Consider the following 19,273-nt stretch of genomic DNA (forward strand, 5'->3'; position numbering starts at 1 on the left):
AAAATGTGGCGAACCCAGCTATTTGCAAGTTGACGCCAGTCTGCCAAGCTAACAGCTACCGTGTGCTAAGTCACAGGTCAATCCTCTTTGATCTTACGTAACCGTTGACTCCTCATTAAAAAGCAATTTCAATTTGAAGGCCAGAATATACATGTACCGGTATGAGCAGTAAATATATTAGGGCTGTCCATTTTTCATAATTTAATATTCGCTTACTCGAAACTGTGTTCGACCAAATATTCGGATATTATAACTGTCAATTGCAGCTGTGTGCCGCGCCGGTCAAAGCTTGCATGCAGAGCGCGCCAGTTAAAATTGCGTGTGGCGATCAATATGGAGTATTTTGCAGTAAGTACATTTGTATTTTGGCTTTAACCTGCTACAAGGATAGAAACAATGAAACACTGTTGACAAAATGGTTACCGTTGACAAAAAAGTGGCACCAAAACACCGCAACATTATTAAAAGTAACATCACAGTCATGTGGGTATGTGCTTAGTTTGTTTTCGAATATTCAAAGCGGCAAAAAGCTATTTGAATATTCGTTACATGCGAGACAGCCCTGAAATATATTGCATGCTACCATATTTCTGGCTAATGCATACAAAGCTGGAAGGTGCAATAGACAATGTACAATTTGCAGAGGATAATTTGTACGTGCGCTGAACCATGAGTTTTATGAGCTGTACTCAGTGAAGCATGGAACGGGAGAAACCTCTAATGTACAAAACAGATGCCACTTTACCCGCTCTTTGTTTATTTATAATTTTAATATTTTATCATGAACAGCCCTTGCAAGTTCTCTGGAAAAGTCCTGCTATACACATTTATTTCCTAGCATCAGTTCTGGGTCAAATGAAGTCCTTCCCCTGTATTATTAAGTACAAACAAACTTGACATTTTGCTACCTTTTGGTTAAAAAGTTTCAGAAATACCGGTACATGTTCTTTGGTCTCAACACATAATGACTACATTTGTACCAAAGAAATTTGCATTAAGAATGCATGGAGCCTAACGGTACATAACATGTGTTACTTCATGTAAATGTAATTCCAATTGGGCTGCCTGAAAAAAGGCGCATTTTCCCCCCTTTTTTTTAAGCACTGGATACAAATGTAACTGCACCAAGTCTAATAATTTCCATTCGTCATTCCCTCCCGGAAAAGAGAAGATTGCATCTCCTGCTGCCACGGCAACGCATCAGGAACATCATCGGTTGATCATCGGCTTGCAATCTTGTCTTGACACAACCGAGGATTACCACTCTATGATTACAGGCACTTTCTGCTATCAATCACTTCACTGTTTCGCTCTCTCGCCGACCATCACCCCCCCCCCCCCCAACAACCACAATCTTGCTGTACGTCTGCCAGCCGTCTTATCGTAATCATCTTGTCAATGCCCAATCATAGATTGTTTCATTTGCCTCTTACAATCAAAATGATCCTTGGCTACTGTTGGCTGTCAGTGTACGGAGATTAAAGGGGGAAGGGCGTGACAATTTGCCGTCGTAAAATTCCTGATTTATCCTGTTTCCGTGGTAATATTTTTTGTCTTATCAACTCTTCAGCGAATGTCACTTGTCAGGCTGATGCCTGGACTTTGTGCACAAGAATAAATACTGGTAAAAAGGTGAAAATATTGCTGTCAACGTTGGATTATAATTTGGTATTCAGAAAAGGTGGTAAAAATTGAAGATACTATTTTGAAAAAAAACATGTTTTTTTTTCAAACTGAATGATGTTTTTCTGATTTCAACGGAAGCTCCCATCAGCTCACAGTCATGCCAACAAAAAATGACGGGTATAGTCTGCGGGATTCAATGACCACTGGGCCTTAACACAAAACAATGATTGGAAACTCTCTGATCAGTCAAGTGGGCAGGCTATTCATGCACCAAGAAGACTGCTACCGAGTGAATGCGGTTACAAAATTCAGAGACCGCGGGGTCAATTGGGAGATGCTCCAGAGATGTTCTCGTTTGAGCATGTGTCACTAAAGGGTAGTTTCGATTATTCGTTTCCAAAATCCAAACCAAATATTGGAAGTCAAATAGAATTATAACATATCCTGATTTTAGTGCTTTTAACTAAGATGAAAGCGCTCTACATGTGAGAGCTTTTAGACTGGTTCCCCGCTCAAGGATTGAAATGAGCCATTACTTCGCTCTTGTTTTCAGGCAAACCCTGTTTTCCCTGGTGCAGAGTTTCAAATGTATGCAACAGATGTACATGTAGTGCATTGTGAACCAGTGAAACGTTTTTATGCAAGTGACCATTGTTTGAACTTGTTGCCGTTGCCCTATGTTTTTATGACTACCCTCACAATTGTTTGCGTCGGGGTGATGTAAATCAAATAAGGTTTTGCCCTTCACCGACGTATTAAGGTCTGTGAAAAAAAAAAAAAATTTCATCTTATGAATAGTTAATGCGGTACCCGCTGCTATGTACATCAGATTCAAACCAGCCAACCGATCCCGTTAGCTCGTTGGTCGAGTGGTAAGACGTCTGCACTAGAAAGCAGGAAGTCGCGGGTTCGAGTTTTTTCCAACTTTTACTCGGGAGGTAACACACTGAGTGTACAGTGTTAATACGTCAGTGAGGGGCAAAACCTAATTTGATTTACCCTCACAATGTTTTAAAAGAGAGAAAAAAAAGCTAGCACTTGCCACTGTGAGCCATGGTAAGATGTGATCTGTGAAGACACTTTGTGAACATTCACTAGGAAAAATCCCCTGTGCAGGTTATCCTTTATGACTTAGAATTTAAACAAAGGGTTACCTAAGATACTGTTTAACAACAACCCAACGATCTTAGCTCAAGTCCTGGGTAGTGTTATCAGCAGAAATACTGTAAAAGTCTAAAACCACCTGGATCAAATTTCCAATTTGCTAAATCGACTACAAATGACATCAAATGACAAATTGAAAAGACAGACTTCCGTCGTATCTGTCCAATTCATTAGCCACAAGAAATGGACTCCCTCTCCCCCACCCTAGGGGTAACAATCCAAGCCCCTCCCCTCCGGCATGTAGCAGAACAGGAAACGCACATCATGATACATCCATGAACGCACACCACACACATCCACCGGTCGCAACGTGTACGCCACAAGACAATCGTTGTCAGTTCCCATTAGTCACGATCAGTTTGTGCAGCTGTAGGGGCCCAATCTCCATAGTTTGATGTGGAGTGTGATCGGTCGCTCTCTCCGTGCTGAGAGTTTAGGGTGAACATCAAGCTGAATTTTTTTTAGGAGCGGGGCCCATGGGGGACTAATTGCCCCACCTTAGGGGCCCTAATTGGCCCGTAGGTGTTGAGAGGGGAACAAGTTGATCAACGTTGCCGCGTCGGCTGGTTTCCCGCCTATGTGGCACCAGTGGAGAGAGTCCTCGGTCAGCTTGAACTCTTGTTGAACTTGAAACTCAATGGGCGACAAAACGGTGTACACATTGGTAATCAGATGGTCTGTTGATGGAGACGATAAGGATCGTGAGTAAGGGATGGGCATCGATTACGCAGAAGTAGAAGAAATATTTTCTTAATATTGTTCAATGTAGCTTTATGGCATGGACTTGCCTTGTGCAGTACGGATCGCGCCAGGTGAATCATGAATAAAACCTACTATTGCACACTATACACGCAAGTCAATTTTATGATAACCTACAGTAGGTCAGATTGTGTCAACGAGTTTGTTCATGAAAATGGACAAGAAATTAGTTGAATCATTTTGTCTATTTAAAGAACAAGTCCTACAAAAGAAACTTTTTGTAAATAAGGTTTCAACTTACTTAAATAAGACAATGGAGTCCTGCAATTTAGGATTAAAATGTTAGGCCGTCATGCTTAAATAAAGGTCGTTAGCCTTAAGTGTAACATGGTATTAAAGTTCCCTTCAGTTATGCAAAGTTCACTGGCGATTGACGTTTATTTAGAGCTCAGGAGGAATCGATCTGAATACAATCGGCCACGTTCTGGGCCCCTAGCAATAAATCAACGATTAATCTGCCTCTCAAATGAATACAGTAGCGCATTAGATGTCTGAAATTAGCTCCGTTATTATTCCAAGGATCAGTATAGTGTTATCCTGCCATCGGCTGCCATTGCGTGGGTGTGTGTTGTTGCAAACTGTGTGCAGCTTTAAAGGGTTGTTCCCTTGTTATTAACAGAGTTAGTGCATACCTCATGATCATTAAATACTGAGAAAGGGAGTAAATTAAAGTAATAGCCACAAGCACAAGGTTTGAGCTATACTGCAGAAGCTTAAAAAAAACCTTAGCAACTTCAATGCCCTATTTTAGATTTCCATGTAATTCAAATTAAGAGAGCAAACTTCAAATGATGACAATATCCCAGCACAAGTTTCGTTTAGTTTATCATTTTCATTTGCGTTTCATGCCTCCTAGAACTACATGTACATGTATGTGTCTCCTGAGAATCATTGACTAATGTAGCTAGGCAAGTGACAAATATTTTCTAAAACCAATTTTTGGGAAAGGTCACCAAAAAATGTGACCATGCGATTCATGATTGGGTTTTAAAATAATATTTGTTCCAACCATTCATTGCTTTACTTTCAAAATGTTTCACACTGTACATGTATACCGGTAACTCTCCAGGTGCCAGAAAGCTAGAATGTTGGAGTTTTTAGTCAGTTAACATGTATGTATTCAACGTATTCATGGATGACCTCACTTTGTTCCGTTTAGCTGGGTAGGGAAGAAGGCGCCCACGGTCATCTCCAATTTACCGAGTTGGCTCCATTACAGTGCACAGTAATTAATACAGTGAGTTGCTGCAAGTGTCTTCAATTGGAACTCTCCGTTACACAGATCAATATAACGCTGTCGGCATTGTCAGTGCGAGACCCTTGAACTGCAGTTAGCGAGTTTTAAAGGGGTTCACCGTTCACAAATTGTTTCCAAACCTCTTCAAAAATTGTCTTAACTTTACAGAAGTTTAGTGAGAGTTATTTTTGTCTGTGGCTTTTCGGCATTGAAAGTCACTGTCAAAAACCAAAGCCTTAATTCCATGTCTGGTTCATATGTACTCGTGTAAGGATCATGTGGGGGGGGGGGGGGGGGACGTGAACCTTCGATTGGCCAAGCTCTCGTGGCCAACCGGTTGCCTTTACCCAAGTCGACACGATGAAGCTACATGTACGTACAAGCCACGTACCCTGGTGTACTGTACCGGTACATTGTATCTGCGCTTCATACATGTGAGTACCCTCTCACCAGTTTCAAATAGAGAGGCACATGTACGCTGATCTCTTGAACGTACATTGTATTTCTTCCATGCACGTGACGCTCATATTCAGGCCATACGGGTCTGCAAACATTCACTCGTGCGTTCTTTGCAACATACATGTACTTACTGGAGAGTGGAGCCACAACGTGTCCTGCACATTGAGCACTCACAGGTGGCCACGAAGCACCATCGACGGCTCATGCACACCATCCAGCACCCTCACTACTAAATCGTGCAAACAAAAGAGACAAATACATTCATGATGTGCACGCGTACATGATACTCACTTTTCCATGACCATTTTTAACCGCATCACATTTGTAAATCGGTATTCAGAGTCAATGAACCCAGTCTACATACATCGCTTTATTTTTATCTGGTCCGGAGATTTAGTCAATCCCCCTCGCGGCTTTGATCGCCACCGATCAACAACCTTGTCCATGGGGACAGATCAGCCTTTTTCCCGGGCTAATCTCCTTTTCAGCTGCAACCAAACAGGCTGTACATGTAGGGAAATCCAATCCCAGACAGGAAGAGTGGAACATAATGTTTTTGCTGGTTGATAAACTTTAACAATTGTGGATGAAACCAATATCACTTGTTAATTTTTTTTATATTATTACTAAACTGTCACAGTAAATTTTGGGTAAACAAAATTACTTTGAAAAGACAAAGAGTTTGGCTTTTTTTTAGGTGTAAAATGCATTTTCTGTCTACCTTGGAAAGGTACCGGTACATGAACAAGTGCAGTGTACTTGCAGTAATATCATTTGGCATTTCTCAGGAAAGATTCCCTCTGGATGCACTATTCTTTTCCTATTAAGAGCAGCCGTTGATTGAGTTCCATGATGCAGTATTGACTAGCGACCTTGCCCTTTGAGGAAGAAAAAAAATGAAGGAAATGTTCACTCCATCCAATTTTTTTCACTGCCAAAGGGGGACAGATTTAGAAAAGGAAAAAAACCAGCAAAAGTGGCCTGGGGAAATCTTTCTGCTCACTCTGGAACAAATTGTGCAAATATTGACAAGAGGGTGTTTAGGACTTATTTATGCCCGACCTGAGCGGCTTTCCATTTTGATGGGCAGATGAGGACAACGGATTCCTGGAGGAGTACGAAGAAATATAAAATGAGCAGTTCAAGCTTGACTGCTAAGGCATTGTGTGACATTTAGGGATCTTTTCTTGTTTAAAACTGTCATCGCAAAGGATGCTCTGAGGTTCTCTGTTTGGTTGGTCATCACAAATTTGAAATTTGTCTGTTACAGCAAATAACTCGATGCTGCACTGCAAAAAGTTTACATTGCATTGTTACGCGTACATGTAACTGATTTGCAGACAGTCTTTTCTTTTGTTTTGTTTTTATTGATAATGAAAGTGTAAAGGCTACAGAAATTGCGTTACTCGGCACACAGGTCTTCAGCAACAGGGTGAAGTCTACGTGTGATACTTGTGTCACACTGTACAGCTACATGTTGGGTTGCACGTACCCATGTTTGCTTTGCATGCAAAAGCGGAGAGAAGTTCAGAGAAAGTCATTACGTGACTGATTGTGTCCAAAAAGGGCCACGTGTGAAAAAACTAATTAGCGTACTGGTACGTATTTTGCTGAAGAAAAAAATTGGATACTTGCCAAACCAATTTTGGATACTGGCCAAACGGTCAAATGGATAACGATTGGATATGGAGCAAAATTTCGGTGATGCCTTCTGATTTGGGCAGTTGCTTTACAGATGTGTTTTTGTCTAAGTTTTCTTTTTGCATTTTTAGCTCAAATTGTCCAATTATTCTACATGGGTTCTGTTACCAGACTTCTGGCGCTGTTTATTTGCAGCTCAAATTCAGATTGTAGACCGGCTTTCTAGCATTTATCCGCCGAGTAGTCAAATTACAAAATGCGGCATATCTAAATAAAAGAGGATCCGTCGGTAAACAGCCGAAAGCCTGCGTCTGATTTTCCGTAAACGGATTGAATCCTTCTGGCTCGGTCGAGTTGTTTGTTTCTCGCTTTTGTTGCTCTGAATTTCCGCACCAAGATCATCCAATAAGTGAATTAAGTCAATGGGAGCTTACCGAGTGTCGCTGGTACAATCGACGGACCTTTTGAAAAGAAGCGGCTTAGGCCTTACGGGGTAGCCGGGGGGGGGGGGGGGGGGGGGGCATTTACATGTAGAGTGAAGGGATAGAGAATCAATTTGTAGGGTTCATGACTACATGCATTAGCGTCCCAATGTTTGCATTTGGACAGCGATTTGAAACCGGCCTAGCACTTTATAGTCGCGGCAAGGGAAATTCACTTAATGCAGAGCGATTAGTCAGTGGTGTTGACAGTACAATGTTGTCGTTGAATCGTTTTTTTTTCTTCTAAGTTCGCAAATATACTGAAATACAAGGTGGTTTTATGGAAATGAAACCCTGAGCATCAAAGCTGTGTTGACTGAGTACATATACATTGTAGTTTGAATGAGTGAAACTGTTTGAATACATACAGTGTACGTGTTACTCAGTGGCGCAACTAAGGTGAGATTTGGGGGATGAGGCCCTTTCTTTAGACCCGTGCCCCTCTTGTGCTTCCCCCCCCCCCCCCCCCCACTCAATTTTAGTGAAGGCAAAAATGAGCTTTTATTATTTAAAACCTCTTTAGTGGCCCCCTCCAAAAATGATGTCCTTGTACCATACAATGTTCCGGTTCATGTAGGTGTCTTGCCATGAATTGGAGTCACGCCTTCGATATGGCTTGCAGAGGTGTACAAGAAATTAAAAATATTCTGAGTCCTTTTGCAAGTATTTTTTTTCCTGTAGGGCCTACATGTACATTGTTGTACATGTTCAGTGAAATGAAGGTTGTACCATAGGCCTATATAACGTAAGTAGCCTGAGTGATAGGGCTGTTCGTAATAGTGTTGTAGTTTCGCATGTACAGCATGGTGCTCGATTCTTGGCCAGTTAATGCTCTCGAATCAACATGGCTGGTTGGTTGGTGGGGGGGGGGGGGGGTGGCAGTATTGCCCCAAAAGCTCTCTCCAAGCCACAGTCAACAAACGAAGTGTTTACTAGTCAAACACGCCCGCTATCCACAAGCACACTTCACGCAAATTGCGCGCACGTTTAAGCCGGCTATTACCGTGTGTGCCTGGAATGCTTATCACCATGCTGCCCTGCCCGCTAATGTACGCATTGGTAATGTACGCATACAAGGACTTTAACAGTAATAGATTGATGGCAACGTACGTGTACACGCAATTTGTGGGTCAGTGCTTTTAATGGTAAATCTAACATTTGATATTAACAAGAAATGAGGGCTTTTTGGTCATTACATACATGTAGAGTACGTGGAGAGAATTAATGACATTGCTGTACCGGTACACGTATGGTATACACACGTAAAGGTTCTTTCAAATCATGTTTTCATTTCAGATTCAGTTTCTTCTGAAGTTCGCATTTTACAAGTACCGCAATTAAAAGTAACCATTTGAAAAGCTTTATACATACCTTTATGTACATGAATTGAATTTAAGTGCATGCATAATTTATCAGGTGCCGTTGCCTTGTGGTCTGAAGCATAGAAGCCAAAATCTGTGGGTCATTTTGTAGATCCAGGAGTTGCAGTCCAGCTATACTGAAATTTGTATCCTTGTGGAGACATTTCTTTGTTCTCGTGTAGTAAAGTTTTCGAGTTTAAAGTGTAGTTTCAAAATGCTCTTATTTTAGCCAGAATTAATTTCCTTGGCTGAAATAATATCCCTTTTCTAAAACCCTAACCATTTGCGACGGATCAACATACCTTGGAAATTCCTAGTTTTTTTAGTCAAATCTATATATCTATTTCGTGAAAACCTTGTGGAGACGTATTCATCTATAGAAATTTTTTTCCCTATTGTGTGCATGTCTCCAGAGGGCACGGTGTATCAGATCAGGGTTGCAATGTGCGTGTCCTTGGGCAGCACACTTTACCACTAATTGCATCTCTCCTCCAGTAAATTAACTGGTTCAAGAGAGTGCATTAGAATTAAAAAAAAAAATTATAATTAAAATAAATTCCAGTGATGGAGTGTAGCTACTTGCCACCTGGTATCCGATACGGTAATCGTGCCCAGAACTACCGTGTATGTAAGCCCTGCTACAGCAAGTACATCCAGGTTATGGTCAAAAAGATTCATCCCATTTTCATTAGTTGTTTTAAAATCATGTGTTTTTTTCCATTTTCAATTTTAAAGGGCCTGGAAGTAAGATCCCCGGCTTACGTTATTTATTTTCCCTCTTTTCTTTGTTGTCCTCTCTCTTGAATCTAATTTGATGTGCCGTCATTGTTAACCATTGCAAGGCCATGATTGAGTGACGTCGGCTCAAAAGGAACCCACCTGGAATTGTATTGTTCAAGAATTATGTTCAAGTAAAAAATAAATAAATTACGTACGCTCTGCATAATTGCATTAATTCCTTGCATTGGTCAAGGCCTTCCTATTCACCCTGGGGCCCGGGTTCTCAAAAGCCGCACAATTTTATTTTTATATTCATCCGTCCGGTCTTTCAATCTTGTCTCCTGCAGATGCCCACACAATGGAGGAGGATTATTTTGCCCAGATCACGAGATCTTTTCAGCCTCGTGTGCGTTCTTGTAAAACGTACTCAACCTTTATGAGTATAAATGTCAAAAACAGCCTGACATTATTCTATTCATTGAATTCACTGCTCACAAAAAAAAATTGCTTTCTGGAAAACGGACTCAAGTAGGATTTCCCGCAGAAGTTACATTTGATTGGTGCAGCTTACATAGCAAATTCTTTGGAATGCCTGCAGAAATGAATAACAGAGTTGAAATATTTATGCAACATGTAATAGCAGTAGCTTGAGGCTGCAATCATTTTGCTGTTACAAAATGTCATTCTGTCGAGATGGGACTTTACTTTTTTTGGCATCCCCCACCCCCCCCCCCCCCCCCCCCCACGTTAAAAAAAAGAGATTGCTATGAAAAATATTCCAATATTAGTGGTGCCCTAGGGACTCTTTATATCCAAACGGTGATGTCAATTATTTTATGATAACCTGAAAATGGTCGTCCTAGACGTGTCCAGTATGGTTGCTACGGTAACGGGAATGCATCCAGCTGACACATTTTGACAGGTTTATTGGCAGATGCTCAGAGGTGTGTGTCCAAAACGAGTGTGTGGTGGAATATTTGGGGGTGGGGGAGTTCTGCCTCTTTTTGATGTGATCCGTTCTGATGACTGACCGACCCATGTCAAACTGGAAACCTGGCTTCACGATGATGTTTTTATGAAGGATGTGCTACCGGGGTACATGATACTAATTCGGCAAAACCTTTAACAAAATATGAGTTACATGTATACACATTGAATAATATACCAGTAGTTGAAAATGTCAAACCTGTTTTTGGTTTGTTTGAATTGTGCCTTGTGGCGTAGAGAATTTGAAAGGAAATAAAAAACAGGGGCAATGTAAGAATTAACGATAGGCAATTAGTAACAGCTGTAACTGACAAGTAACCTACTGGGGGAGTAAGAGCCATTGATTAATTAGCCACGCCTTGTGCTACTGTGCTGGTTGACCTCTGCAACAATACCAGGCCAATCAGGTTAAATCTTCCGAGATGAATTAATGAGGAGAGGAGACAGGCTGGTTGGAAAATAAAAAAATGAAAGAATGAGAATGCCTCAGGAAATGAAGACCAGGTGGATTGCTTGCAACGAAGAAATGTTGGCTATGCCATGTTATGGATTCTTTTTTTCGTGTTTTCGCAGTGTTTTGTTTTCAGTTATTTTGCAGACAGTGTTTATAAAATTGCAAGATTTGCTTTGAGGGAGAGGTAAAAAAGAATGTTCCTGTTTGAATTGCACATTTTAATTGATTATTCTCAGTACTAAATTAAAATTTATGAATTGGGAATATGCAAGAGATGCATGTAACATATAAGAAAGTATAAAATCTCATTAGAAGTGAATTGAAAATAAAAATGAAATTCTTTTAATTTCTACAATTGTCTATCAAAAAGTATTAACATAGAAACTATGTAAATACCTGAAGAATGGAAAGTGACCAATTTAACTAACTGAAATTGTGCAAGAATTTTAAAAATCGCGTATGCCGCATGGGCATGCAGTATAAAACACTGCTAAGTTCCAAGTGAAACATTTTGCAATGTATTTGCCCAATAAATTTGAGATTCCAAATGAAAACGTACATGTACAAGTAACTCTTTCTCGGAATAGAAAACTATTTTGTTTTTGCCATTCACCTGCGCTCTATAAAAATGCCCATTAAAACAGCTACACATTGAAGAGTTGTTATTCTGTGAATGGTGTTTATCTGGAGGCGTGCGGGTACGTACCTGGACGTGTACATGTGATGTGTACATACCCATAAGTACATTGCACCTGAATGTGTGGCCCACGCATTGACTTGGTGATGTACATGTATATTTTACCATGTAAAATGTATAACATGTACGTAGTGTACAAATGTACATGTACATGTTCACAATGTACATATGTTAGCATTTTTTTCATGGGACATGGGAATATTCACTTGAACACACTATGTTTTCCCCCAAGCAGTTCACAAAAAGGCATTCGTACATGTATGTGGGACTTGGATGCATTGCTGTCGGTCACCTGGTGCACAACCAAAGATGTTACGGGTAAAATCATAATTATTTATGTCTACAATGTACATTAGTTGTACATACCGTGTCATGTACATATTTATAGAACTTATCCTTTAAAACACTAAACAGTTTTTATTCCATTGAAGAAAACAAAGGACTTGACATTAGTAGTCACTGCACTGTTGTAATAAATAGTAAGATTTGACCCAGAGGTGTCACTCCGTTCACATCGCGACGATAAAATAAACATGCGTATATCGGCATCCACTGACCAGTACCGGCTCACACTGTTAATAAGACTTGATAATTGGCCGGTTATCAGGAGGTGTTGAATGAGCCTGCTACCTTTCACCTGATCTTTCTTAGGCTAAGATCAATCTAGATGCAACAACAGGTCAGGCCGCTAGGTCTGTCAAGTCCCTTTTGCAACCACTCGTGTTTTGTGAGGGTGTCATTGGTGAAGAACAATTAACGGTACAACATGAAGGCATCCAAATCCAATTAATCTAGTGGACCGGGACTAATCTACTATTCATTATTCTGGACTTCTGCATGACTTGATGCGCCGGCATTTCACACAACCGCGGTCGAGGTTTGTACTTTCTTGCCACTGCCGGAAACCGGAGCAAGAGCGGAAAAGATCACCGCCCCGGCCCTTTTAACCAAAGGGTCCCGCCGTGCCTCGTAAACCTCATTTCTTTAAGCTGTTTCTCGCTAAGACTGTGGAGGGCAATAAACACCGGCCGTCGAGGCCTGGGAAGGTTGATGAGGCATTGAAGTGAGAGCCGGTAATTTGCGACTTATGCCACAGTCTCTTGGAGTGTCGGTAACATCTTAGGGACTCATCCACAACTCTTGTTTTGGGGGAGAAACTAAGGGGAAAGGAGGACTGAGCTAAATTGGCCATGGCCCCGATGGGGCCTGGGACTCATCTGGGAAAGACTCCTAGATTTCTGGTTAACGACTAAGATCTTCCTCTGCCTCCTCCACCAATCTGCCTCGGGACGTTAGCGATACTGAGATAATATAGCAGAAATCTGCCTCCTCTTGCCTCACTCGCCGTGGCAACGGTCTCCTGTGTGATGATCGCATCTCCATCCCTCCACAAAAAAGTCCCGGGTAATGGAGCCACCTTCTGTCCTCCTGGCCTTTCAGATTGGGCCATCAGCCTGCATCAACTTCCCACACCTGTTTCTGCCAGCTTTTATTTCTGTCCTCCCCAACGTTGTCAGGTTTTAAGACTCTCGCGCGCATCATTTCACTTCTCCAGGGCTTGCCGGGCGCGTGGCAAGGCCGCCGAATGCATTATCTTGGCTTTTTGTTTATTGAGTTCAAAGCAAGTGAACCGTGCTCGCTTGGCAGAAGAGGACGTTATAAAGCGTGCGTCGGGGAGCATGCTCCTCCATCTGACAGTGTGCACATATGTGCTTCACAGGATCTTTAAAAGAAAAAACTCGAGGTGCAGATGATGCTGCAGTATCTTGCCACACAGGTCTCTGAGAGCCGTACCGTACTTCTTGAGAGAGATTTATGGAGATTCTCTGCAGACAGGTGGACGGCACTTGAGATGCACTTGTGATGTTCAACAGTGCCCCCGCACTAAACCTTTCCGATTCCCAGAGGCTCACTAGACAGACCACGTGCCAATCTGCAACCACGCCGACATTACCAGAGGACTATCAGTCCATGGCGAATGGAAATTACCTGTGCACGTGTTTGGGATTTGCCACGACCTCAAATACTTCAAATTTGTCGGCTTTATCCATCTACACTTGCAACATGTGTATAGCGAACTTGGTAACATTAATGTCCTGGATGCACGTTACATGTAGTCACAAAAGATGTGCATTCTCAAGACAACTTCCTGCAGCTGTGTCTAGGGAATTTATTTTATTTAAACATATATTCTAAGATTGAGTACTCCATTGGAAGGCCCCCCCCCCAAAAAAAACCCTGTTTGCCAGGTTTGATTTCTAGTTAATAATCGGGGAATCTCCAGGATTTTTTCTCCAGGATGTCTTCATGAAAATACAAGGCTGTGACCGAAGGAAATTTATACGTAGTCACGCTCTGAGGCTCTCTCGAGGTGATTGAAATACATCTTGGAGATATATTCCGTCCTTGGCTGTGTTGATTTTAGAAAGCCCGATTTGCAAGTGAACTTTTTCCTGAGCATGTTTTGTCCCGTGCAGCGGATCGACAGAGGAGCTACATGATTGAAGATTTGCGTATTTCTGTGTGTGTTGAGATGAGTCAATCTTCAATCATCATCACAACGGCATCCAATGTTATGAATTGTTTTTAGTTTTGTTCCCCATCCTTCCTTGCAGAGGACGGACTGCTAGAAATGAAGTACCGGTTCTGTAGGGTCAGTAAGCATCATAGTTAGACAAGGCGATGTAGGGAAACACAAACAGGAACAACAGTTTTATGAATTCAGCAGTCGAATATCGGCGAATATTTCACTTCAGATGTTTCACTCGGAGCAGAGTTTTATGCCGGCGGATTTTGGGTCTTTGTTCCTTGGGATGTGTTGATCTTTGGTGAAGATATCGGTGTTGAGCCTACATGTACTCCTACATTGTTGAAAAGCTTCAAGTGGAGCTACTTGACTTTACCCCTTCATCAGCTGACATTTATTGTGGAATTTTCCAGCACTAAACCCAAAGGGATTATCTTTTGTTTTTACAAGAAAGGCAACACTCATCACTTGAAATCATTGAAATCATCTTCAGCTCCTAAAGATTCTGTCGTGTTTAAATGGAATATTGACATGACATTCAGTGCTGCTTGCTCTTGAATGGTGGATAAAACATCTCAATAACGTGGATGCTTTTAAGATTAAAAGTCCTGGCAATGAAATAATTTTATTTTAAAATCTTCAAGAGGAAAACCTTGCGCATCAGTTGAGAGAAGCAAGTCATCATTGTAGTATGAGTTAGTCCTGTTGAATGGATCTTGATTGGTGAAGTAATTGTAGGCACTCCTGTGTGATCGTCGGCTTCTTGATTGGCTTCCCAAGATTGGTCTGAAGAAGTTACTATTATTGACATCGATTCAGAGTTGAGCAGTCGTTTCCTGGACAACGAAATATGAAACTTCGATTTTTTTTCCTGGAGGGGTGATGTGTTTTGCAGTGAATTGTGGGATTCCAATATCTGCTGATTCATGCATTTGCTTTAATTTTATTGATTTGGATAACGTGAGGAATGTTCATGAACAACACATCCTTAGGGAGAGAATGAACTTTTGACGTTATACATACCTGTACTTTGTCATTTTACATCTCCCCTCCCCATTGTACGCGTACACAACGCTTAACTTGGTTCTTTCATGTGAGAGGCAAGTGAGCGTGGATTCTCAATGTGCTTGTACATATGCTCCAAGTGGGAAAAGTCTTGATGCCAATGCATATTAGGAAAGAACTTCCTTTATCAGAAACTGGTAACCACGTAACAAGTCCAGCGAACTGAAACAGGTGTTTGTAACGACCACTCAATTAAAGTTAATCTGTTTATCGCTGCGTGGTGTATTGATCATTCTAATTACGGTCGTTCAACGAGGCAAGAGAAGTGCTCCATAGTACCAAGCCTTCACTGTGTCGAGCCCTGCGTACGTGCATTTGCTGAGAAAAATCGAAGGTTGTAAGAGACAGGAGAACGGGAAGATGTTGTATCACGTCGTTCCGCGCTGGAGTGAGATGAGCTACACATTGCTTAGGAGAGATTCTGGCATACCCGAGTCCTCCGTGAGTTGAAATTGGGATGTTACAAAAAAAAGTGATTGTGCGTTTGGACCAATTTTCATTTTCTGCTAAGGGCGGAAAATATCTGCTTAGCAACTGCAGGTTACCAGCTAAAATACCATGCAGTTGATATTGCTTGTGACTGGTTACCAGCTGATTTTCGTTCAGGCTCTATACATGTACATGAAGTTGAGCCCAGCAGGTCCAAAATATTTCTATATATAAATATTACATGTACAAAAAATCTGGGTTTTTTTTTTGCAGGTCATGTTATGGCAGATAGGTTCGTACATGTTTTGGTTAGCAGAGTGTTTGTATACATTTTGTAAAAAGTAAATAATCCTTTCTTTGCATAGTCTGGTGATCAGACGTTCACGTGTACAAAGCCACGGTTGAACGTCTGATATATCCCAACATGCAAATTGTATGCTACCGCGCCAGCCAATCGGAGTCGACTTTAGAAATCGTGACGTCATTTCAATCAGAAATGTGGACTAAGCTTTTGATTGGTCAATTTGGCTACCATGTTTTTGTAATACAACAACGGGTTACGGATGACCCAATAGAAGGCGCCCGCTGAATGGCCAGAATCTCGAGGTCAAGGTGCAGTCTTGATTTGCATAATTAATCCCCGAATCTGCTCACATATCCTAGACTACTCTTTGCATGGACTTTTGACTCAATTTTCTAAACGGAATTTTCTTTTCTCTTTTTTCCATTGTACAGGCATGCATCAAGGAGGGCTTTCTCATGAAGCAGACCAGTTCTTTCCAGGTGAGTAGTCCTACATGTAGCTTTATGATCTGCACAATTTGATAAAAATAGATTTGATTGCATCTTGTTTTAATAACTTGCAATAAAATGCTGCAACCTTGGCTGCTGTTCGGCAGGTTTTGCAGCATTGCTGATGCTGCTGTGTCACATGGTATTTAGTGATCCCAAGCCATGTATGACATTTTTACATGTACTGTACATGTAGGTACATGTACCGGTATCATACATACATGTAGCTTGTTACATTTTATATGTCAATGTAGTGCCTCAACTTCCTCCCCGAAATAAAATTAATAAAATGAAAGCAAATGGAAGTGTTTGGAAATGAGTGGAACATTTCGTATTTTTACACCCCTATATATGGTATTACCGTATGTAATAATAAGAAGAAAATAATAGTTCTGGGAAATTGTTTTAATTGTGTCAAATTAAACACTTTTGTTGACATAAACACAAGTTTGCCCCGGATTTACAACCCAATTAAGTCTTCAACCCATGCACACCATGCGAATCATTCACATTGTCAATTTGGTTCCACTATTAACAGCCATACATGTGTTTTAATTATGTGTAGAATCCAGGGCATATACATTGTACAATATGTCATCAGCAAAATCATTCACAGATTTTACATGAAGATGTGCAATGTGCGCAAAGATTTTCTCAGCTTGCTCCAAAAGTATAGGATACACACGTACCGGTACATATGTACGTACACCCAAATTGGTGAAATTTGAACAAGTTATCTTTTCTGAGTGTTGTCGTTCCTGGAATTGATAGAAAGAAGGAAACAGTACTTGAGTTTTATTACATGAGCTGTCTGAAAATTTGCAGGTTGTTAGATAATTATTAACCTCATTAGAAAAGGACAAATACAATGTAGTTATATGTATGTATAGGCCTACATGTTGTAAATGTACTTTGTACTTTGATTGTTAATGAGAGTTTGTAGTGGGTTTCGGAAAGACTTGGAGTTAGGATGGAAAAGTGTTTCCTTTTTCCTTCACAGTCTTGGAAATTTGGATAAATATGTAAAGTGCAGAAGAGCTTAAGTATTTTGCCAGCAATCCACCAGTATGTACTTTAAATTCTGGAATAGCCAAAGTTAATACATGGATTTCTGTTACCCAACGCACAAAAAGATTTTGGGTAAAACAAGAATCAAACCAATTACCGGCAGGACACATGTCGTCAGGGTCGGGTTTAAAATCTGGCTCAGCAGGGATCTACACAGGCACTCGGATAAACGACGTCCCTCGAAACAGTTGAATAAAAAAAAAAAGGGAAAAATGACCAGAGCATAGTTTGTTTAGCATGGTTGTTGCATCCAATTTGGCTAGTACCGGTACAGATGGTTGATCTGTACCGGCCATCCAATGTAATTATGCTGACTGACAAATTGATGAGTAATTCATCCCAATCCAGACAGATGTCGTACAACTGAAGCCGTTTTTCTCTCATACCGGTATTTTCTCTTTCATAGTTTGATCTGCATTTGTCTGTCACATTTTGATGGGTCCTTGTCATATGTACTTGAATTTTCTTCTGTTGTAAGGAGTCTTGATTTGCTTTTGAGATGTACCGTATTTCTTGGGTGGTACATGTATGATTGGGTTGTTAGCTTCAGTTCCAAGCCTTATATTCTGTGTACAATTGACCATGCCCCTGCCAATAAAAAAAACCCAACAAAACAATTGCTATTAAAGCATTGTTCAGCTGGGGCTAAAGTCTTGGAAGCAGCTGTATGAAAAAAAAGAATTGACAACACAATGTACATGTACTGTGAGTGACATCTTACTTTACAGCCCATCAGTAACAATGCCGACAGAACTGATCTGAAGCAAGTTTGACACAAACATGTAGTCATTACGCCGTCCAAACATCAAGAGACGCTCAACCTATTGCCACGCAGCTAAGGGCAGTCATGCCCTGGAGAATACGTGGATGTTTTCATTCACTGCTAAATTCTCAGGGCATTCACTTGCTTTCCATTGCCTACGAGGCATCCAATCTTTGCGCAATCAGCTTGAAAATGTCCCGTACCTTTACATGTACCAACTCTTCCCCTTGAGTGGCGAACTTTAACTTTCTGCTTTACCCCCCCCCCCTTCTTTCCCTTCTCTTTCTTTTCCCTCTGTCTCCTTTCAACATCCCCAGGCTTCCCCTTCCGTGCCTCCTGCTAACTGCAGTTTCATTCAGTGCCCGAACTCTCTAACACAAGCAAATCCCCGTAAACACAAATTCTAATCTTTTTTTTTTTTTTTTTTTGGAGGGGGGGGGGGGTTGAGGTGGACGGTGTTGATTTAAGTGTTGCAGCTTGCGTGTAACAATCAATAGAATTTCAGCAAACCGATGTGACACTTTTAATATTTGTCTCTCCGGTTGGCTTTCTATGTTTTTTAATCGTGTTTGGATGACCGGGTGATGAACTCAAGGCACCGAGCTACCGAGCTTTTCCGTCCCGGAGGAAAACAGCCCCGCCGTTGCAGCTTTTTTATTTGCCCCGACTGCTTCATTCCGAGAAAAACGAGTTCAGTGACTCAGTGAGAAGGGATGGAATGATGATGGACAGTATTGCATTATGGGTGTCATATTTCATTGCGCAACGCTCGGCTGCAGCGAGAGAGAAAAAAATCATTTGTAAGAGGAGACGTGGTCAAAATATTAAGTCTTATAATCGACTTGAGTGTGTTTGTTCGGATTTTCCACTCGCCTATTATTTGGTCCCACTTCATGATTTTACCCTACGGGCAGGAGTTTTTGTTTCAAGTGTGGCAGGGAAGTAAGATTGCGTCAAAATTGTGTAACTTAAGACAGTGTTCCAAATGGACTTGTGGAGCTATCAGTATGTTGCCTCATGTACCGAAGACAATCTTTGCAGC

At 41.2% G+C, this 19,273-nt stretch overlaps 1 protein-coding gene across 4 annotated transcripts in view; it reads left to right on the forward strand.

Moving 5' to 3' along the window:
• LOC119724332 (diacylglycerol kinase delta-like) overlaps window positions 1-19,273 on the forward strand; it is a 59,640-nt gene that overhangs the window by 2,178 nt on the left and 38,189 nt on the right. For 3 of the 4 annotated variants that reach the window (XM_038195333.1, XM_038195332.1, XM_038195330.1), the window contains exon 2: window positions 16,344-16,391. In XM_038195333.1, the coding sequence (XP_038051261.1) occupies window positions 16,344-16,391 (48 nt within the window). Of the gene's footprint in view, window positions 1-15,524; window positions 15,621-16,343; window positions 16,392-19,273 lie in introns of those variants that run through there. The other variant, XM_038195331.1, reaches the window with a different exon arrangement.

This window comes from Patiria miniata, unplaced genomic scaffold (assembly GCF_015706575.1).
Source record: "Patiria miniata isolate m_02_andy unplaced genomic scaffold, ASM1570657v1 HiC_scaffold_18, whole genome shotgun sequence".
Lineage (NCBI taxonomy): Eukaryota > Metazoa > Echinodermata > Asteroidea > Valvatida > Asterinidae > Patiria > Patiria miniata.